The 21,649-nt window shown below is 62.6% G+C and overlaps 1 protein-coding gene across 2 annotated transcripts in view; it reads right to left on the reverse strand.

Moving 5' to 3' along the window:
• Positions 1-1,847: 1,847 nt before the first annotated feature.
• Positions 1,848-21,649, reverse strand: part of PPP2R3B (protein phosphatase 2 regulatory subunit B''beta) — a 36,443-nt gene continuing 16,641 nt past the window's right edge. The window contains exons 3-13 of one of the 2 annotated variants that reach the window (XM_052663149.1): positions 14,773-14,876; positions 14,433-14,535; positions 13,419-13,493; positions 11,552-11,638; positions 10,663-10,819; positions 6,564-6,612; positions 5,879-5,968; positions 5,207-5,382; positions 3,454-3,572; positions 3,257-3,363; positions 1,848-2,502 (exon numbers count right to left, since the gene is read on the reverse strand). In XM_052663149.1, coding sequence (XP_052519109.1) covers positions 2,352-2,502; positions 3,257-3,363; positions 3,454-3,572; positions 5,207-5,382; positions 5,879-5,968; positions 6,564-6,612; positions 10,663-10,819; positions 11,552-11,638; positions 13,419-13,493; positions 14,433-14,535; positions 14,773-14,876 — 1,218 coding nt within the window. In that variant the 3' untranslated portion in view covers positions 1,848-2,351. The remainder of the gene's footprint in view (positions 2,503-3,256; positions 3,364-3,453; positions 3,573-5,206; positions 5,383-5,878; positions 5,969-6,563; positions 6,613-10,662; positions 10,820-11,551; positions 11,639-13,418; positions 13,494-14,432; positions 14,536-14,772; positions 14,877-21,649) is intronic. The other variant, XM_052663150.1, reaches the window with a different exon arrangement.

Below are 21,649 nucleotides of genomic sequence, written 5' to 3' on the forward strand. Positions count from 1 at the left end.
TCTCATCTGTTTCAGAGTTTTCCACACTTTATTGTGATCCACACAAAGGTTTTGGCATAGTCAATAAAGCAGAATTATATGTTTTTCTGGAACTCTCTTGCTTTTTCCATCATCCAGTGGATGTTGGCAATTTGATCTCTGGTGCCTCTGCCTTTTCTAAATCAGGCTTATACATCTGGAAGTTCATGGTTCACGTGTTGCTGAAGCTTGGCTTGGAGAATTTTAAACATTACTTTACTAACGTGTGAGATGAGTGCAACTGTGCGGTAGTTTGAGCATTCTTTGGGATTGGAATGAAAACTCACCTTTTCCAGTCCTGTGGCCACTGCTGAGCTTTCCAAATTTGCTGGCATATTGAGTGCAGCATTTTCACAGCATCAAGCCCATCTTTGCATGAAATGTTCCCTTGGAATCTAATTTTCTTGAAGAGATCTCTAGTCTTTCCCATTCTGTTCTTTTCCTCTATTTCTTTGCATTGTTCGCTGAGGAAGGCTTTCTTATCTCTCCTTGCTATTCTTTGGAACTCTGCATTCAAATGGCTATATCTTTCCTTTTATCCTTTGCTTTCCGCTTCTCTTCTTTTCATAGCTATTTGTAAGGCTTCCTCAGACAACCATTTTGGTTTTTTGCATTTCTTTTTCTTGGGGATGGTCTTGATCCCTGTCTACTGTACAATGTCACGAACCTCCATCCATAGTTCATCAAGCACTCTATCAGATCTAGTCCCTTAAATCTATTTCTCACTTCCACTGTATAGTCATAAGGGATTTGATTTAGGTCATACCTGAATGGTCTAGTAGTTTTCTCCACTTTCTTCAATTTCAGTCTGAATTTGGCAATAAGGAGTTCATGATCTGAGCCAGTCAGCTCCTGGTCTTGTTTTTGCTGACTGTATAAAGCTTCTCCATATTCAGCTGCAAAGAATATAATCAATCTGATTTCGGTGTCAACCATGTGGTGATGTCCAAGTGTGGCTCATAGGCCCCAAATTTGGCCTTGAAATGTCCTGACTCTGGGGAGTATGACGTCTGCCTGGGTGGCCCGAATCTGGGACTGCACCCCCAGAGCCCAAGACTCCGCCTTGTGTGGGAAGTGTTACTGGGATCCCCAGAGGTCCTGAACCCTGCTTTGGGGTCCCATTCTACCCCTGGAATGCCTCAACCCTGCAGCTAGGGCTCCGGATGGTGGGCCGGCCAGGAAGACAGGCCCGCGTGGTCTAGTGTGAGGGACCCCCACTCCAGCTCTCGCCACCCCACCTACTCTGGGAGGGCCTGTGTCCAGCAGGGGGGCTCAGCTGCAGGAGGGAGGAGGGCCTGTGTCTGGCACGGGGGCTCAGCTGCAGAAGGGAGGGACCCTCCGTGAGGTCTGCTGGGTGCCAGGACCTGAGACAACCTGCCCAAGGCCTGGTTGGGGGATGCTCCTCGGCCACCTCCATTGGACACGTGGGAGCCCACCCTCCCCTGGAATATCGGGTTGATGCTGTCCCGCGGGGCCCGGAGCAGTGCTGGACCCGGGGGTGGGTGGAGCGGCGTGGAGGCCAGACGTCTGGTCTCACAGCGCGGTGTGTGCAGGGGAGGCTCGCACCCTGTCGTGCACAGAAGTGACCGCAGGAGAGCCGGCCGCCCCGGGGCCATGCAGGGACCGCCGTGGCCAGAGTGCAGGCTGCACGGCCCTGGGGCCCCAGCCTGTGACCCGTGCCCGGCGGCTCCGTGTCCGGGGGGCTCTGCACGTCCCGCAGTCTCCCTGCGGGGACCCCCACATCCGTGTCGTGTCCATCTGTGACCTGCGTTCAGGATCCCCTGCTACCGTGTCTTGTCTCGTCTCAAGGTTAGCCTCGGGCTGAAAATCCTTAAATTCTTTATTTCAAAATACAAACGTGATCTCATAAAACTCTTTAAACCGCTCTGCACAGCAAATAGAAGGTAACTTTACACATTTTGTACACGTACACAGAAATGCTGGGCCACACTGACCTGGGTGCTCCCTCGGCCCTGGCCGGGGCGGCATCCCTGCAGGGGCCCCGTGGGACAGCGGGCGCTGTGGCTCCTGGAATGTTCCTGCCGACACAGCCGGCCCAAGGTCAGTGTGGGGACAGCCCGGGCAGACCCACCACAGCACCGCCGAGTTCCCACTGGGGTGAACCGTCCGCTGACGGGGGCCTCCAAGCGCCTGGACAGGGCAGCGGGCCTAGGCCGCCTGCCCGCTGGGGAGGCACCGCGGGGCCGTCTGCAGCCGCTTCTGTGCCAAATAAAGACACACGCACCACAGACAGACGCACTGCACTGGGTGAGGCCGACGGCTGCTCGGCCGCGTTCCCCACCCAGGGGCCACGGGCCCCGAGGAGCCGCGGGTCACGAGGGCGGCAGGTCGTCGCCCCGACACTCGTACTCGTACAGCTCGACGGTGCCCAGGCCGCCCGGCGCCTCCAGGAAGGGCCTCTGGGCCAACGGGGACCGCAGGGTGCTCAGCTTCTGCTCCACGGGGCTGAGCTCGGCCTCGTATCTGCAGGGAGGGGCCCGTGAGGACAGCGCCCGCCCTCCGCGCCCACCGTGTGCACCCAACACCCTGACACCTGGGGGCAGGACAGCGGGCCCGCTAAACAGCTGTGTGCACCCAACACCCTGACACCCGGAGGCAGGACAGCAGGCCCGCTGAGCAGCCGTGTGCACCCAACACCCTAACACCTGGGGGCAGGACAGCGGGCCCCCTGAGCAGCTGTGTGCACCCAACACCCTAACACCCTGACACCTGGGGGCAGGACAGCGGGCCCCCTGAGCAGCTGTGTGCACCCAACACCCTAACACCCTGACACCCGGGGGCAGGATAGCGGGCACACTGGACAGCTGTGTGCTCAGCAGCTCAGCCGCCCAGCTGGCTCCCCACCCCGTCTCCCTCTGTGGGATCTGCACCCCTTGGGGGCCGGCGGGTGCCACCCTCAGAGGGTAGATGCAGCCCTGATAGGTACCCCACAGGGGCCCTGGTGGGACCCTCAGCGGGCTGGGGGAGGGCCTGACTCAGCAGGAAGAGCTCCCAGAGTCCGGGCGCTAAGGCCGGGCACCTGGGGCAGAACCAGGCATGGTTCGGAGTCAGAGTCTCCCCACCCTTGGCGGTAGGGCCACAGTCCCTTGGAAACCCTGCCCCAGGAGCAGCAGCCAGAGGTGGCGTCCTCCCTGCCCCAGCTGGCAGCCCTTTTCCCTGCCCCCGTTCCCGGCCACCCCTCCTCCCGGGACCCAGTTCTCCGCCCCCCTGCGCTCACTCGTCCTCCCAGGGGTCCCCCGCGGCCTCCTCGGCCACCAGGATGTCGTACTCCTCAGCAGCGAAGCGCTCCCAGTCGGACAGCTCGGGCCCCTCGCTCTCACTCTCCTGCGGAGCACGGTACGGTGTCGCCCAGGAGCGCCCGGCGCCCCCTCCCCCGCACATCCCCCGCAGGCCTCCCCCGTCACCTTCCCTCACCCTGAGCAGGGACGCCTGCTCTTTCTGCTCGTGGTCCAGATACTTCTCGATGTTGAAGAAGGTGTCAAAAAACACGTTGGCCAGCTTGCAGCGCTTCAGGTCTTGCAGCGTGATCCTCCCTGCGGGAGGGGCCCGGCTGTGAGCGCGTGGGTAGGGGTGCATGGAGGGGACTTTGGGGGACAGCTGGGAGCGTGGGTGGGCGGGGTGGGGGGCGCAGGGCGTGAGCACTCAGGGCAGCCGCGAGGGAAGCGAAGAGGAGTCTCATGGGCCCCTGGGGCAGCTCATTGGCATGTGGAGTGGGGCTTTTGGACGCAGGGCAGCTCGTGGGCACGTGGGCATGTCATGAGCACACGTGGGTGGCTCTGAGCACCCCAGGGAACCCAGGCCCCTCACGTGTGCAAAGCCACACGCCTTATGGCACAGCACCCTGTGCTCTGCCGCCAGCCCAGCCACAGGAGTGCTCCTGGTGTGGAGGAAGCCTGGCGGGTGGCTGGGGGACCAGAGCCCTGTGTGTCCCTGCGGGTTCGTCAGGGGATATAGGGGTCCGCACGCCTAACCCAGAGGGTGGGACCTGAGCTGCCCTAGACCATAGACATGGAGCCGGACGAAGCCTGGACCGGGCAAGAGGGCCCAGGCACGGGGCCCCAGGACGAGTCTACAGGGCAAGAGGGCCCAGGCACGCGGCCCCAGGACGAGTCCGCAGGGCAACACCCGAGACTGGGCTCCCAGGGCACAGGACACCCAGGCATTCCACTTGGAGGCAGAGCCTTCCTGTGACCTTGGCAGGCATCCCGGGCGCCCTGGGATGTACCCACCAAGCACCCTGGCTCCCAGATCAACCAACCCAATCCCCGGGCCGCGGCACCAGGCCTGAGAAGGGCAGCCCTGTGCAGGGGGCCCCCGCACCGCCCACACTGGGGTCCCGGTGGAGAATGACAGAGCACGGCAGAGGAACGTGGCAGAGGAACGTGGCCGAGGGACATGGCGACCGTCCCCAGCCCCAGGGCACACTCAGTCCCCACATCAGTTCACCACACGCGCGCGGTGAGGGCGGGGCTGTGAAGGTCGAGTCCAGACTCAGCGGTCACACGCGCGCGGTGAGGGCGGTGCCGTGAGGGTCGCGTCCACCCCCAGGGGTCACACACGAGGGCTGAGGGCGGCGCCGCGAGGGTCGAGTCCACCCCCCAGGGGTCACACGTGGGGGCTGAGGGCGGGGCTGCAAGCGTCATGTCCACCCCCAGGGGTCAGTCGCAAGGGCTGAGGGCAGGGCCGCAAGCGTCATGTCCACCCCCAGGGGTCACTCGCTAGGGCTGAAGAGGGCGGTGCCACGAGGGTCGCGTCCACCCCCAGTGACCGGAAGTGCACGGTCCTCAGTTACACAAGAACACACTTGACCTGCCCTGGACACGACTACCCTCCCGGGGTCGGGCACACACCTCCCCTGGGGCTTCCCACCCCCGGGGCTGCCCACACTCCGGGGCTCCCTACCCCCTGGGGTGTCCCCCTCCCCAGGAGCACCCCAGTTCCCCAGGGCATCCCCCCCAGGCTGTCCCCCTCCCCTGGGGTGTCCCTCACCGCAGGGTGCCCCACTTCCCTGGGGAACCCCTCCAGGCTGAGCCCCATCCCCCTGAGCTCCCCACTCCGGGGGCAACCCTATTCCCCAGGGCATCTCCACGCCCTGGGTGTCCCCCTCCCCCTTGGGGCCCCACTTCCCTGGGGCGCCCCCTCCGCAGGGCCCGGCCCCGCACAGCACCTTCAGTCTGGGGCTTCACCAGGTCCAGCATTTGGCACAGGCAGTCCTCGAAGGGCAGGGCCTCAATGGCCATGCTGTCCAGCCGCCGGCACTGCTCCTCGTAGAAGTATTCCAGCTCAAACATGGACAGTGCCCCATCCCCGTCCAGGTCCATGCAGCGGAACCAGTACTCAATGCTGCGGCCGGGAGGGTCAGACGTCCACTGGGACGGCCGTCCACCCAGACCTGCTCTGACCAGGGTGACCCCACCCCCGGGTCCAGTACTAGATGCTGCAGCCGGGAGGGTCACACGTCCGCTGGGACGGCCGTCCACCCAGACCCGCTCTGACCAGGGTGACCCCACCTCTATAACCAGTGCTCAATGCTGCGGCCAGGAGGGTCACACGTCCACCCAAGCCCGCTCCAACCAGGGTGACCCCATCCCGGGGACCAGTACTCGATGCTGCAGCCGGGAGGGTCACACGTCCACCAGGATGACCGTCCACCCAAACCCGCTCCCACCAGGATTAGGGAGGGACAGACCCCACCCCCGGGACCACCCCCTCGTATGACCCCCTCTGAGACGCCCTCACAGGGATGGGCCGCGGGGGGCGCCCTCACCAGTGGGTAACCACTGGGCTCCTCTTGCGAGGGTCCCAACAGCCTGAACAGAGCGCAGGCCCCAACACCCACCTGGTGGGGGTCTTCTTGTCCTCCTCGGAGATCAGAAACCAGACAAAGTCCGCGTAGCTGATTTTTCCTTCCTTCTGAACCTTTCTCCCTCTGGATTCAAGAGACGAGGGCAGCGTCAGGGAGAAGCAGCCTGAGGCCCGAGTCCCTGCCCACATCCAGGGGTGACTGGAGCCCTGCAGGGACTCAGTACCAGACTGGATCCCACCCAGAGGCGCCTGAGAGTATGTGCGGGCGCAGGGGAGGGTCTCTCAGAGCCGAAGGGGGCGGGGGGGCGGGGATTGGAGCAGAAGGACATGCCCAGCTCAGGGCCCCCTCACAGCCTTGCATGCCCAGGCCCTGTGTCCCCCTCATGGCAAGAGCGTGCTTTGTGTGCCCGTAACTTATGACGTCACACGTGTAATGATCACGTGTCCTTTACACATGCCCGCACATGATAAAGGCGTGTGTGTCCTTTACATACGACCTTACACGAGCGGCACACGTGTCTCTCTTACTCATCACTTCCTGTGACAATGGCGTGTGTCCCCATTACCTGTGACCTCACATGGCAAAGCCCTATACACGAGCTCCTAAGGCACGACCTCAGGTGCCTCAGAACACGGCCGCCCCGGTCAGGAGTGACAGGCAGGGCCGGACGCTCCCGGGAAAGCCAGCCCAGCCCTGCTGGGAGCCCGCTGGCACGCACCGCGTCACGGCTCCGGAGAAGATCCGATCAATCATCTTGGTGGAAATAGCTGCAAGAGAGGAGTCAGGCCATGAGTTCCACATGGGGGTCCTGGTGCCCCACGCGGCGGCTGTGGACGCGGCCAGGCAGGCTCCGGGCTGAACCTGGAGACCCAGGTCTGGCTGCGCAGGACCCTGGGGGCCTGGGTTTCCTGCACAAGCCTCCTTGGACACTGCCCACCGCCTCCCAGTCCTGGGTGTGTGTGTCGGTGTGTGTGCACGTGCGTGCTGCTAGGGCTGCGAGGAGACCCAGCCAGTCCATCCTCAAGGAAATCAACCCAGAATAGTCACTGGAGGGACTGAGGCTGAAGCTAAAACTCCAATACCGTGGCCACCTGACGCGAAGAGCTGATTCACTGGAAAAGACCCTGATGCTGGGAAAGATTGAGGGCGGGAGGAGAAGGGAACGACAGAGGATGAGATGGCTGGATGGCACCGCCAACTCGATGGACAGGAGTTTGGATAAACTCCAGGAGATGGTGATGGACAGGGAGGCCTGGCGTGCTGCGGTCCACAGGGTCGCAAAGAGTGGAACATGACCAAGCGGGTGAACAGAGGTGTGTCCCAAGTTGCTTCAGGCGTGTCCGACTTTTTGCGACCCTGTGCACTGTAGCCCAGCAGGCTTCTCTGTCCATGAAATTCTCCAGGCAAGAGTACGGCAGTGAGTTGCCATTCCCTCCTCCAGGGGGTGTACCTAACCAGGAACTGAGCCCGAGTCTCCTGCATCTCCTGCACTGGCAGACAGGTTCTTAGACCAGCTGAGCCGCTGGGGAAACCCACCCAGGCCCGGGGCCTGAGCCTCAGTCCAAGTTGCAGAGGCAGGCACTGGCCCCGGAGCGCCAGGAATGACGGGAGTGTGGACGGCAGGACGCATGTTCACTCCTGCATGGGCTCTGCCTCCAAACACAACGCGCTTGTGATCAGAACCCAGATGCGTGACAACCATGTTCAAGGAAGAAACACTGGAAGGCCGGGGCTGTCAGACGATCACCACACACAGGGTGGCTTAAACAGCACGTGGTGATCCTCCCCTCGTCCTGGAGGCTGGAGTCGGAGCCCCAGGTGTGGGCAGGGCTGCTCCCTCCTCCCCGAGTCCTCACACGCTCGCCCCCGAGTGCGTCTGTGTCCCGACCTCCCCTTCTTATCAGGACCCCAGTCTTGTGGGATCAGGACCAGCCTAGCGACCTCATTTCACCTTCATCCCCTGTTTAAAGACTATGTCCAAAGACAGCCGCCTCCTGAAATCTCAGGGCTCACAACTCAAGTACATTAATCTTGGGGACACTTTTCAGCCCCTACTTAGGCAGGTAACCACAAAAATGGTGAAATAAAGACAAAACATCCTTTCCTCCCCATTCATCCTGCCTCAATAAAAGTCTCCTCTGAGAAGAACAACTGGACGGTGTCAGAGGCTGAACGAGGTTTTCCAAAGAGATACATCCACGTCCTGCCTCCCAGCGTGGGAACTGGATCTTATATGACAACAGGGTCTCTGCAGAGGTGATGGAGCGAAGGTCTGAGATGAGGTCCTCCTGGGTGGGGGTGGCCCTAAACCCAGGGACAGGGTCCTTATAAGACATGGAAGAGGAGAGACACGGACACAGCGGCGAAGCCACGTGGAGACGGAGGCGGAGACGGGAGGGAGGCGGCCACCAGCCCAGGCCAGAGGGACGCCCAGAGCCCCCGGAAGCCGGAAGAGGCGGGGAGGGCCCTCCCCTGGAGCCTCTGCAGGGAGCTCAGCCCTGGGACCCCCTGACCTCAGACGTGTGGTCCCCAGGGCTGGGGGAGGACGGGTGTCGAGCTCCCATCTGTGGTCGTCTGTTACAGCTGCCTCAGGTAACCCTCACGGGCCGCGTGGGTGTTGGGCCTTCATAAACAAGTTCATTTAGGACTTCCGGTGTCAAAACTGGGAGGGTGACTTCCTGTTGTTTGAGTGCCCCCCACGCATGTGACAACAGCCCCAGGGAATCAGGACAGCTGACTCAGACGCGCTCCCACGCCTGGCAACATGAGGGCAGAAAACCACTCGGGACCCGTCAGCTCTGCCCCAGCCCGCTCCTCTTCACACAGGAGGGCGAGCCCGTGCAAAACCCGCGCTGACACAGCCCATGGGCACTCTGGGGGCCGTACTCGAAACTGCCCCGTGTCCTGTCCCGGCGGCAAGACCACCGTGCCCAGGGTCACTCGTGTCCCCAGGACAAACGAGGCCACGAAGACCCCAGCAAGCGGCCCTGTTTGGTGACAGACCCCCAAAAGCGGCTGACGAGAGCCGCCGGACGCGAGAACCACAAAGGTGGACAGAAGGCTCCGGGGACGTGGGAACCAGCCCTGGGCCACGAGGTGGGCGCCTCAGAGCCTGATGAGCGCGTCCCAGCCACCAAGGCCTGTGCTGATCTCACGGCGGGGGTCAGGGTCGAGATCAACAGTGGAACTGAGAGGGACCCACGCACGCACGCACGCTCAGGCGCCCACGCATGCAGGCTCAGGTGCCCACGCACGCACGCTCAGGCGCCCACGCACCAGGATCGCTGGGCCCTTGCAGGGCCAGCCTGAGCTATTCAAGAAGCAGATGGTTGGCCTGGGGGGCTGACCTTGGGGGCCCATCCAGGCCACACTGACCACAAACAGATGAGTGCCCCGAGGACTCAGAACCCCGCTCGTGGGCGCCATTACCTGGAAGCCCAGTGCACCGAAACCTACAGTTCTAAAGAAACCATTGGCAAAACCAGGCATCCACCACACAGATGATTTCAGCCCATTTTGCGTACCCTGAAGATTTGGTTTCTTGGAAAGGGAGGTTCAGGAAATTGAAACCGGGGCTCTGTGAGAACCTAGAGGGGTGAGGGGACCTGTGTGTACCTCTGGCTGGCTCACCTTGAGGTTCGGGAGAAACGAACACGATTTTGTAAAATAATTATCCTTCAATTAAAAAAGGAGTAAAATTTTTAAAAAACTATTTATACGGGATTCCTCACTGCTGCTCCTAAAATGCAAGGAAGCTCGGATTTAGCTATTCCAGCCTCTCTGTCCTGAGGACCCACAAGGGCCCTCCGGTCACACCCGGAGGCTGGAGTTGAAGCCTCCCCAGGAAACGTGTCTCTCTACTGTTCTCACCAGGCTGACTCCGGGCCCGACACTGCCAGCCCACCCGCCGCGGCCACAGGGCCCCGAGCTGGGACTCGGTCTCCAGATGGCACCGTGCCCCCACAGGCAGGCGCTAGAAGGCTTGGCAGCAGGCAGCACCAGCAACACGGCAGGAGGGGGGACAACGAGCCCTGTGGGAACAGGCGTCTCCCCTGCGGGGACAGGCACTGTGAGCTCGGGGCTGACCCTAGGACTGGCCCCCACCAAGCCCATCAGGCGACCCAGCCTGAGATGACGGCAGGGGTGATCCCCCCCTCCTCAGGGACACACACAGGAGGAGGGGAGGACACAGAGCCCTGTGGGAACAGGCGTCTCCCCTGTGGGGACAGGCACTGTGAGCTTGGCACTGTGAGCTCTGCGCTGACCCTCGGACTGGCCCCCACCAAGCCCATCAGGGGATCCGGCCTGAGATGACGGCGGGGTGACCCCCCCCTTCTCAGGGACACACACGGGAGGAGGAGAGGGACACAGAGCCCTGTGGGAATAGGCGTCTCCCCTGTGGGGACAGAAGCTGTGAGCTCTGCGCTGACCCGTGGACTGGCCCCCACTGAGCCCATCAGGGGATCCGGCCTGAGATGACGGCGGGGTGACCCTCCCCATTCTCAAGGACACAGAGGAGACCGGGGGTGGGAAGAGCTGGGGGAATGACAGTGGCTCCGATGGGGAGCCGCCAAGTGCGGGAGATCTCCGGTCCACGCCCGCCTGAGGGCGCCCCCAATGCCACGTGGGCGTGTCCGCGGTGTGTGCCCGTCTCCCAAGTGCCCCAGCAGGTCCGCCGGGAGTGCGGGTGCAGGCCCCGAGGGCAGGGGTCGGGCGGTGTGGGGCAGCCGTGGCCTCTCTGGAGAGACCAGGAGCCCGCGCAGCGCCCGCTCTGCGAGTCCCGGCCCTGTCCCGCCCCCGGGGGCGGGGCCGCTCACCGTGGTCGTTGTGTCGGGCCAGGTCCTGCGCGTCGATGAGCAGGTCGTGGTCCGTGTCCAGCTCCCAGAACTTGCAGTAGATGACGTAGAAGTGCTCGTAGGAGAAGAACTCCGTCAGCTGGTTGATGTCAGCCTCCTCCTCCAGGAGAGCCACGTTCTGCCGCACACACCACAGAACTGCCAGCGGGGACTCCACGGCGCGGAGCGCAAACAGCCCGTCCAGTGGGGACGGGCCCAGACCCCGTGTCGTGGGCAGGCAGGGTCAGAGCAGGGCAAGCCCGTGTGAGGGCCGGGAGGGGCCACCGGGTCAGGGGTGCACCCGGGCCAGGCCAGATCACAGACGCGGAGGGGAGAAGGTGGGGGACGGCGGAGGGGAGGAGCATGGAGGGACTACAGGGTGGGAGGTAACTGATGCACAGAGGGGTGGACGGGTGGGCGGGTGGGGGGGCGTGTGGACAGGGGACGGGGATGGGGGGATGGATGGACGGGGGACGGGGATGGGAGGACGGATGGACGGTGGACTGGGATGGGAGGACGGATGGACGGTGGACTGGGATGGGAGGACGGATGGACGGTGGACTGGGATGGGATGGGAGGACGGATGGACGGTGGACTGGGATGGGAGGACGGACGGACGATGGACGGGGATGGGGGGAACGGATGCACGGTGGACGGGGATGGGGGGACGGATGGATGGGTGGGCGGGTGCGGGGGTGTGTGGACGGGGGACGGGGATGGGGGGACGGATGGACGGTGGACGGGGGTGGGGGGACGGATGGACGGGGAGAGGCTGGGGGACGCGTGGACGGGGAGGGGCGGCGCGCGCCTGGGCGAGGGACGCGGGCGGGCGGCGGCGGGGTCCCGGTCCCGCCCTGATCCCGTGCCGCACCTGCAGGAAGGTGCTCCTTCGCAGCTCGGCGCACGTGATCCTGCCCGACCAGGACCGGTTGACGGTGTAGAAGATCCTCTGGATGACCTGCGGGGCACGGACGGGGCCCGTCAGCCCGGCACAGCGATGTGGGCGCTGCAGGGCTCCATGGGAGGCCCACGTGTGAGCGCGCCCGCAGCCCGGTGACCTCCCGGGTTGCCTCCCCAGGGGCTCGGGAGGGTGAGCTGCAGGACCGCGAGCCGCCAACAGAGGGCGGCCGCCCCGCACACGGCGGAGGGTCGGAAAGGAGGCCCGCTGGATCCCAGGGGGACCCGGTGCGGCGGGAGCTGCCCTCGGCCGCAGTCCGCAGCCCGCAGTGAGGGCCGCCCTCGAGCTGGATGGGGCGGGGACAGCAGCTCTGACGGCGGGCAGCCCTCACAGCGTGGCCTAAAGCTCCGCTCCGACGCTTCCGCGAGCACCTGACCGACCGCCGGGAGAAGAGCATGAGCTCCAAGCCGAGCGCGCGACCCCGCCCCAGCACACGGAGGCCCGGCAGGGCACAGGGCCTCCTGTGGTCCGGACAGCACTGCCCTGGGCCAGGACGCCCCTCCCCTGCCCCTCCTCCACGATAACCCCCCACCAGTCGCCTCCTCCAGGACGCCCTCCCCCCCCGCCCCGCCCCCTCCTCCAGGACGCCCCCTCCCCTGGCCCCACCTGGACGCCCGCTCCCCTGTGCTGCTCCAGGACACCCCCCACTCCGTCCCCTCCTCCAGGACGCCCCTCCCCTGCCCCTCCTCCACGATAACCCCCCACCAGTCGCCTCCTCCAGGACGCCCTCCCCCCCCGCCCCGCCCCCTCCTCCAGGACGCCCCCTCCCCTGGCCCCACCTGGACGCCCGCTCCCCTGTGCTGCTCCAGGACACCCCCCACTCCGTCCCCTCCTCCAGGACGCCCCTCCCCTGCCCCTCCTCCACGATAACCCCCCACCAGTCGCCTCCTCCAGGACGCCCCCTCCCCCCCCGCCCCGCCCCCTCCTCCAGGACGCCCCCTCCCCCCCCGCCCCGCCCCCTCCTCCAGGACGCCCCCTCCCCTGGCCCCACCTGGACGCCCGCTCCCCTGTGCTGCTCCAGGACACCCCCCACTCCGTCCCCTCCTCCAGGACGCCCCCTCCCCTGTCCCCACCCAGGGCGTCTCTCTGTCCCCATCCACGGATGTCCCCTCCCCGGCTCCTGTGAGACAGCCCCTCCCCACCCCCGCTGTAGGCCGCCCCGTCCCCTGAGTGTTTAGGAGCCGCGGCACGCAGCAGTGTCTACAGCCGGCTCAGTCTGGATCGTCACTGTTAGTCGGGGAGCAGGATGCGCAGTGTATGTGTGAGGGGGTCTGGGGCGTCCACACCCCCGCCCCGCCCCGCCCGCGGCCCCGCCCCGCCCCGCGTGCGTCCGCCCCGCCCACACGTGTGCACTCTGTGCTACAGGACAAGCGTGCTCCCAGCCCGCGTGCCCGGGGCTGCCCACCACCCACCTGCAGCCTGAGCCAAGCCATGTGTGTGGGCAGGAGCCCTTCCCCCAGGTGCGGTTCCCCCAGGTGACCCCGGCCCACGGCGGGGGCGGGGCCTGGGCTGTGGTTCCGAGGCCCCGGGCCACAGGCGGGGCCCATGCCTGATGCTCTGAACCTGAAACTCTGCCGCCCGGGAGGCAGAGGGCAGGGTCTCGGACGTTCCCTCGCCTGCTGGGACCTGCGCCCCGTCCGACCCTGGGGCTCGGCGCCGTGCCCTGCGCGGGGCCCGTGTGGGCCACACCGCTCACCCCTCCCGAGCCCCAGAGAAAAGGCCCACAGACACGTGAGCCTGGTGAGAGCGGGGAGTGGGGGGCCGCGGGCGCCGCACTCACCGTGGTGATGTAGCGGGAATGGAACTCGGCCGCCTCCTTCAGGAACGCCAGCCCGGGGTGTGTGTTCACCACGTCCTGCGGGGGGACAGCACCCGGCCCTGGGACGCGACGCGGGACCACCCGCAGCCCACGGGCCGAGAACCCATGTGTCCACCAGAACCCCAGGGTCGCACAGGCAGGCCCAGAACCACCCCCGTGGAGTCCCCTCGAGCACACAGGCACATGAGGTCACGTCAGAGCAAGACTGTACTGTGGGGCCACGTCTGAGGAAGGACGGGGCTTTGAACGGAGGCGGCTGTCACGGCCTCTCACCACCAAGGGTGAGCGGACACGCATGGACACGCAGACGCCAGCGTGCAAGGGCGTCCCACGCTCTGAGGAGTCTGTGACGCGCCCTCGTGTGATAAAGGACCAGAACCCCAGGGGCCCTCTACACAGCTCTCATTCACATCCGCTGCCTAACTCTGCCTGTTCCTCTTTCAAGTGGGGCGTGCAGGGAGCCAGCCGCCACTTTAAACTCTCCTCCAGAGAACGGACCATGAAGCCCCGAACAAACGGTGCTTAAAGGAGGCGGAAAGGCATTTGGAATGAGCGTCCTGCAAACCCTGACCCGGTCTGTGACAGCCTGGCACCCAACGGCGCGGTGCCCATCTGAGTCCAGGTGCCCAGGCTCAGGACTGGAGCTGTCCACTCGGTCCCACTGCTCACAGAGCTCCCAAGGGGCTGCACGGGGCCAGCCCAGGGAGGCGGCCCCCCAAGGTCAGAGAGCCAGGCTCCCACACAGCAGAGGCGGCCCCCAGGGGCAGAGAGCCAGGCTCCCACATGCGGGTGTAGACACAGGGATGCGCCTGTGAAAGGGGTGGGGGTGTGTGCAGCAGAGGTGGGACATGCGTGTGGTGGGCAGGTGCAGTGGGGGGTGTGCACTGCGCGAGGCAGCAACACACGGACGCGGCATGCGCGGTGCACAGCAGGGACACACGGGAGAGGGGCACAGGGCGGGCCACGGGCACGCACCTGCAGGAAGGGCACGAAGTCCTCCTGCACCAGGTAGCTGCAGCCGGGGCTCACGAGCAGGTGCACAAACTTGGCAGCGTCGTCGTGACAGTTCTGCAGGACCCTGGGCGACAGAGCACACCCCTGCTGACCCCCGCACGTCCACTGGCCCCCGCCCAGACTCGGGCCCCAGGAGGGACATGGCAGCTGTGCCAGGAGCCCCAGGCACGGTCTCCCCCAGACGTGACCGTCCCGGCCGCCGGGACCCCCAGGCATGGCCTCCCCCAGAGTGACAGTCCCGGCCACTGGAGTACCAGCCGGGGTGGGGGACAGCTGGGGACGACCCCTTCTCGGGACTCACTTTCTCCACATTGCGACGAACTTGTGGACGGACACAGAGCCGGTGCGCTCACCACCAGCGCCGCAGAAGAGCGGTCCCTTCCAGTAGAGCGGGCAGCCACAGGCCTGCGGGAGGGGTGGGGACCCGGGTGAGCTCGTCCTGGCCCCCACGGAGGCCCAGCAACAACGAGGCAGGGAGAGCCACTGTGTGCAGACGGCATGCCCCGCACAGCCCAGCATGTCTCTGAGGACACGGCAGCCCCTCGCCCTCGGTCACACAGGCGACGGGGACGCAGACACTGCTCCTGAGGATGTGCTGTGCACCTCATCCCCCGACTGGAGCCTGACGGTCAGCAACCGGGACAGAGGAGGTGAACACACCCCCAAGCGCAGAGTCTCAGCATCTCGCGGCCCGTGGGGAGAGCGTACACGACAGAGGAGACTGTGAAACACTCGGGACGCGACAAGGACGCTCCTGCAACACCGCATGTCTCAGGGGTCAAAGGACATCGCTCACAGTCACAGCTCTCAAGACCCTGATGCTGGGAAAGACTGAAGGCGGGAGCAGAAGGGGACGACACCAGATGAGATGGTTGGATGGCGTCACCAACTCGACGGACGTGGGTTTGAGCAAGCTCTGGGGTTGGTGACGGACAGGGAAGATGCACTGCAGCCCGTGGGGCCACAAGCAGCCAGACATGAGTGAGCAACAGGAGGCACCGAAGAGGCCTGGGGACAGCGGAGGCGCCCGGACTGCTTCATTTCCCGGGGGCAGGACGTACGGGGACAGCGGAGGCGCCCGGACTGCTTCGTTTCCCGGGGGCAGGACGTACGGGGACAGCGGAGGCGCCCGGACTGCTTCGTTTCCCGGGGGCAGGACGTACGGGGACAGCGGAGGCGCCCGGACTGCTGCGTTTCCCGGGGGCAGGACGTACGGGGACAGCGGAGGCGCCCGGACTGCTTCATTTCCCGGGGGCAGGACGTACGGGGACAGCGGAGGCACCCGGACTGCTTCATTTCCCGGGGGCAGGACGTACGGGGACAGCGGAGGCGCCCGGACTGCTGCATTTCCCGGGGGCAGGACTGCAGACGGGCTTCAGTTTCGCCCTCAACGCTTTGGTCAAATCCTGGGACAGACACCAGCAGATGTGAACACTTTTACCAACAGTTCTACAAACACCCCACTCATGCGGGCAAGACCAGGAGAGTCCAAAATACATGGGAACACTCCAACAATCCCAGGAGACCAGAGTTCGACTCCTGGAGGAAGATCCCCTGCAGAGAGAAACGGGAATCCACGCTACTGTCCTTGCCTGGAGAATCCCACAGACAGAGGAACCTGGCAGAGTACATTCCATGGGGTTGCAAAGAGTCAGCCAGGCCTGAGCGAGTGAACAACAGGAAAAAGCCAAACAGCTCAGTGACCGGCTCAGGGTGACTCCTGAGGCCCAAGAGCTGTGCGCTGACGGGCCCTGAAGCAAAGAGCACGAACGGGGTCAGGACTGCAGAGGGAGACGCGGAGGAAACACGTCACCAGACCCCAGCCGACGGGACCACACGACGGTCTCAAGAGCTGGACCTGGACACCGGCTCACAGACCTCTATGCTGCAGGGGGGCCGGTGCAGCAGCCAGCAGGCGGCCAGGACGCCCTGCCCGACTGAATGAAAGCGAACGGACGGCCTACAAAGACCTTTCGCCAAAGAAGACATACAGACGGCCACGCTGCACACGAAAAGACGCTCAGCACTGATAATCAGAGATATGCAAATCAAAGCCTCAGAGAGGCTCACCTCCCACCCATCAGAATGGCCGCCGCCCACAAATCGACACACAGCGAACGCTGCAGAGCGCGTGCAGGAGAGGGCGCCCTCCCACGCTGTTGGTGGGCCTGTACACTGTTACAGCCACCGTGGAGGACACCACGGAGGCTCCTGGAAAAGTACAGAGAGAGGGGGCCAGCCATCCCACTGCTGAGCGCGTGCAGGAGAGGGCGCCCTCCCACACTGTTGGCGGGCCTGTACACTGTTACAGCCACCGTGGGGGACACCACGGAGGCTCCTGGGAAAGTACAGAGAGAGCCGCCATGGGGGCCAGCCATCCCACTGCTGAGCGCGTGCAGGAGAGGGCGCCCTCCCACGCTGTTGGTGGGCCTGTACACTGTTACAGCCACCGTGGAGGACACCACGGAGGCTCCTGGAAAAGTACAGAGAGAGCCGCCACGGGGGCCAGCCATCCCACTGCTGAGCGTGTGTCTGGAAGGGGCGCATGACCCCCATGCTCACGTAGCACTGCTCACAGAAGCCGGGGCGCGGGGGCAGCCAGAGGCCACCGACACAGGAGTGGGTAAAGACGGGCACAGGCACGCCGTGGGCCCCACTCGGAGTGAAACACGGCACCTGCAGCAGCGCGGGTGGGCCTGGACTCGGGCACACTGCGGGACGGGGCTCAGAGAGGAACACCGCAGCACTGCCCTCAGACGGGGAGTGCAAAGAGAAGCGACATCTAACCCTACTCACAAAGCAGAAACAGACTCTCAGACTGACAGGATGAACTTATGATTACAGGGGGAAGGGACGGTCAGGGAGTGTGGGATGGACATGGACACACGGCTGTGTTTAACATGGAGAACCAGCAGGGACCTGCTGGACAGCACAGGGGACTCTGCTCAATACTCTGTAATGACGGGAGAAGGGACAGTCAGGGAGTGTGGGACGGACATGGACACACGGCTGTGTTTAACATGGAGAACCAGCAGGGACCTGCTGGACAGCACAGGGGCCTCTGCTCGGTGTCATGGGGCCGCCTGGCTGGGAGGGGATCCAGGGGGGAATAGACACATGTACAGAGTGTTTGAGCCCATTTGCTGTCTATCTGAAGCGATCACAACACTGTTAATCGACTAAACTCTAATATAAAATAAAACGTTTTAAAAAAAATAAATTTAGCAAGTCAGGTGAGCTGAGCACACACCTGAAAGATAGGGAGTAAATCGGCAAACTCAACGTCCACAATCTTCCCATGTTGGAAATGACCAGTCTCAAATGCTTCACTGTGAATTCTCCCAAACATTAACATAAAGAGCCATCCCAAATCTCAACACACAGCTCCAGAAAGGGGACCAATAGCCCAACCCGCTCTGTTTAAGGCCAGAGCACTCTGGTGCCAAACTAGACAGAGGGTTCAGCAGAAAAGGAGACCCCAGACGGGCATCTTCCAGGAGTCTGGACCGAAACCCTGACAAGACACAAGACTCAGGACCGCAAAGCACATAAGGAAGATGAGCAGATAGGACTTATGACGAAACGGGAGCTGAGTCAGAGACACAAGAGGACTTCATCATCTGAACGTTTGCTTCCCGTCATGATGTGCTGAAGAAGGGCCACAGGATCCCGTAACGCACGCGGAAAAGCAGCGGGCAAGCGTCAACACCCGGTCACGATGAGACACGGTGAGGGGGCTCAAAGCAAAGCAGGGCCTCACTGACACGGGCTGCTAGAGGACTCGCGGCCCCCACCGGCGTCCAGGGCGGGGGTGCCCTGCCCCGAGGCTGCTCCGCAGCGCCGGTCCGCACCCACACAGAGACCCGGCCACTGCCACGGGCAGAGCGCGAGAGCAGGGAAGACACGCGGGGTGCACTGGACAAGGGACCCTGCGTCTGTCTGCACAGGACGGGAAGGGCAAGAAACACCTAAGGACCCTCAGAAAGCAGTCCCATGAAAGAATTAGCACCAGGTCAAGACACAGGAATCAGCAAAGGTCTACACGCCACAAGGAAAGGTCATAAACGGAAGTAAACTAAGGCTTTTCACAGTATCACAAAACAGTGGACATGGAGGAGTCAGCACTGAGGAGGGAGCACCACAGTGAGGACGGGAAGGGGTCAGCACTGAGGAGGGAGCACCACAGTGAGGACGGAGAGGGGTCAGCACTGAGGAGGGAGCACCACAGTGAGGACGGAGAGGGGTCAGCCCTGAGGACGAAGCACCACAGTGAGGATGGGGAGGGGTCAGCCCTGAGGAGGGAGCACCACAATGAGGATGGGGAGGAGTCAGCCCTGAAGAGGGAGCACCACAGTGAGGACGAGGAGGGGTCAGCCCTGAGGAGGGAGCACCACAGTGAGGACAGAGAGGGGTCAGCACTGAGGACGGAGCACCACAGTGAGGATGAGGAGGAGTCAGCCCTGAGGGAGCACCACAGTGAGGACGGGGAGGAGTCAGCCCTGAGGAGGGAGCACCACAGTGAGGACGGGGAGGGGTCATCCCTGAGGGGGGAGCACCACAGTTAGGACGGGGAGGGGTCAGCTCTGAGGAGGGAGCACATCAGTGAGGACGGGGAGGGGTCAGCACTGAGGACGGAGCACCACAGTGAGGATGAGGAGGAGTCATCACTGAGGACGGAGCACCACAGTGAGGATGGGGAGGAGTCATCACTGAGGAGGGAGCACATCAGTGAGGACGAGGAGGGGTCAGCACTGAGGACGGAGCACCACAGTGAGGACGGGGAGGGGTCAGCACTGAGGACGGAGCTCTACAGTGAGGACGCGGGTGGGGAAGGCAGGGCCCAGGACTGTCCTGATTCTGGGGAGGAGTGCCCTGCACAGCTCTAGAGATGACCTGTTGCCCACACACAAGAGCATCCAGGTCCTGACTCCTACATGGCTGAAGAAGGTTCCAAGGCAAGTGGGCAGGGGGACAAGGGGCCTGCTGAGTGGGTAAGAAGCTGCTGGGCCCTGTGTGCAGAAGTGCCCCTTCTTCCTGTCCCATGCAGGCAATCACCCCGCTCTGAGTGCGGTTCATACCTGAACAGAAGAATTTACCACACCAACTTTCAGAGGACAACACAAGAGAAAATGCTAGTGGGCTACACTTTCTATCAAGGACAGAAATTCATAAACCACAAAGTAAAGAATCTGAGGACCAGACAGGATGTAAATTAAAACCATATGTAATTCCAGAGGCTGATAGAAGAGTGGAAAGGCAAGGGAAGACTGGGAAAAAAAACAGCTGGGACAAGGACCTCTGACCAGTGCTCACATCTGGAGAACGCACAAGACACATGGAACTCAACACTAAGAAAACACTGGATGCTTAACGGGCAAACGATCTGAACACAGATGTCATCAAACAAGGTATACAATGACACAAAGGCTACGTCCAAAGATGCTCGGTACTGAGTCACTAGAAATGTGCCAGCTAAAACAAGTACCCACTGTGTGATTCTATACAGATAAAGTTCTACTAAACTCTAACCAATCCACAGTGACAGAAAGTTCCCAGTGGGGGCTTGGCTGCAATGGACTGGACAGTGAGTTGAGGGTTTGCCAGAAATGCTTCTCATCTGACGGTGTTGACAGGTTCACGGAGACGCACACACCCCAAAACGGATGAAGTTGTCCACAGTTAATACCTACTGTTCACCTCACATCATTATACCCCAAGACAGCACCCAAAACAGGAAAAGATGCCAATGAGAAACAAACACATCATCAGAGACTGAACCTAACCATTACAGAAATGACCCCAGAAGCTAGAGTAAGCGACCTCAGCGCCCAGACACACACACACACCCCAGTGTGACCTCAGCACACAAAGACACAAACACACACCCCAGTGTGACCTCAGCACACAAAGACACACACACACACCCCAGTGTGACCTCAGCACCCAGACACACACACACCCCAGTGTGACCTCAGCACACAAAGACACACACACACACACCCCAGTGTGACCTCAGCACACAGACACACACACACACCCGTGTGACCTCAGCACCCAGACACACACACACCCCAGTGTGACCTCAGCACACAAAGACACACACACACCCGTGTGACCTCAGCACACAAAGACACACACACACCCCAGTGTGACCTCAGCACACAAAGACACACACACACATCCCAGTGTGACCTCAGCACACAGACACACACACACATCCCAGTGTGACCTCAGCAAAGACACACACACACACATCCCAGTGTGACCTCAGCAAAGACACACACACACACACCCCAGTGTGACCTCAGCAAAGACACACACACACACACCCCAGTGTGACCTCAGCAAAGACACACACACACATACCCCAGTGTGACCTCAGCATGCACACACACACACACACCCCAGTGTGACCTCAGCATGCACACACACACACACACACCCCAGTGTGACCTCAGCATGCACACACACACACACACACACACCCCAGTGTGACCTCAGCATGCACACACACACACACTCCAGTGTGACCTCAACACAGAAAGACACACACTCATCCCAGGGTGACCTCAGCATGCACACACACACACACTCATCCCAGTGTGACTTCAGCACACAAAGACACACACATACACGCCAGTGTGACCTCAGCATGCAGACACACATCCCAGTGTGACCTCAGCACATAAAGACACACACACATCCCAGTGTGACTTCAGCATGCACACACACACATCCCAGTGTGACCTCAGCACACAGACACACACACACATATCCCAGTGTGACCTCAGCATGCACACACACACACCCCCCAGTGTGACCTCAGCATGCACACACACACATCCCAGTGTGACCTCAGCGTGCCCACACACACACACCCCAGTGTGACCTCAGTGTGCACACACACATCCCAGTGTGACCTCAGCATGCACACACATACACATCCCAAAGTGACCTCAGCACACAAAGACACACACACACATGCCAGTGTGACCTCAGCGTGCACACACACACCCCCCAGTGTGACCTCAGCGTGCACAGACACACATGCCAGTGTGACCTCTGCGTGCACACACACACACATCCCAGTGTGACCTCAGCACACAGAGACACAGAGACACACCAGTGTGACCTCAGCACAGACACACACACACACAGACACCCACACATCCCCGTGT

Source organism: Budorcas taxicolor, chromosome X (assembly GCF_023091745.1).
Source record: "Budorcas taxicolor isolate Tak-1 chromosome X, Takin1.1, whole genome shotgun sequence".
Lineage (NCBI taxonomy): Eukaryota > Metazoa > Chordata > Mammalia > Artiodactyla > Bovidae > Budorcas > Budorcas taxicolor.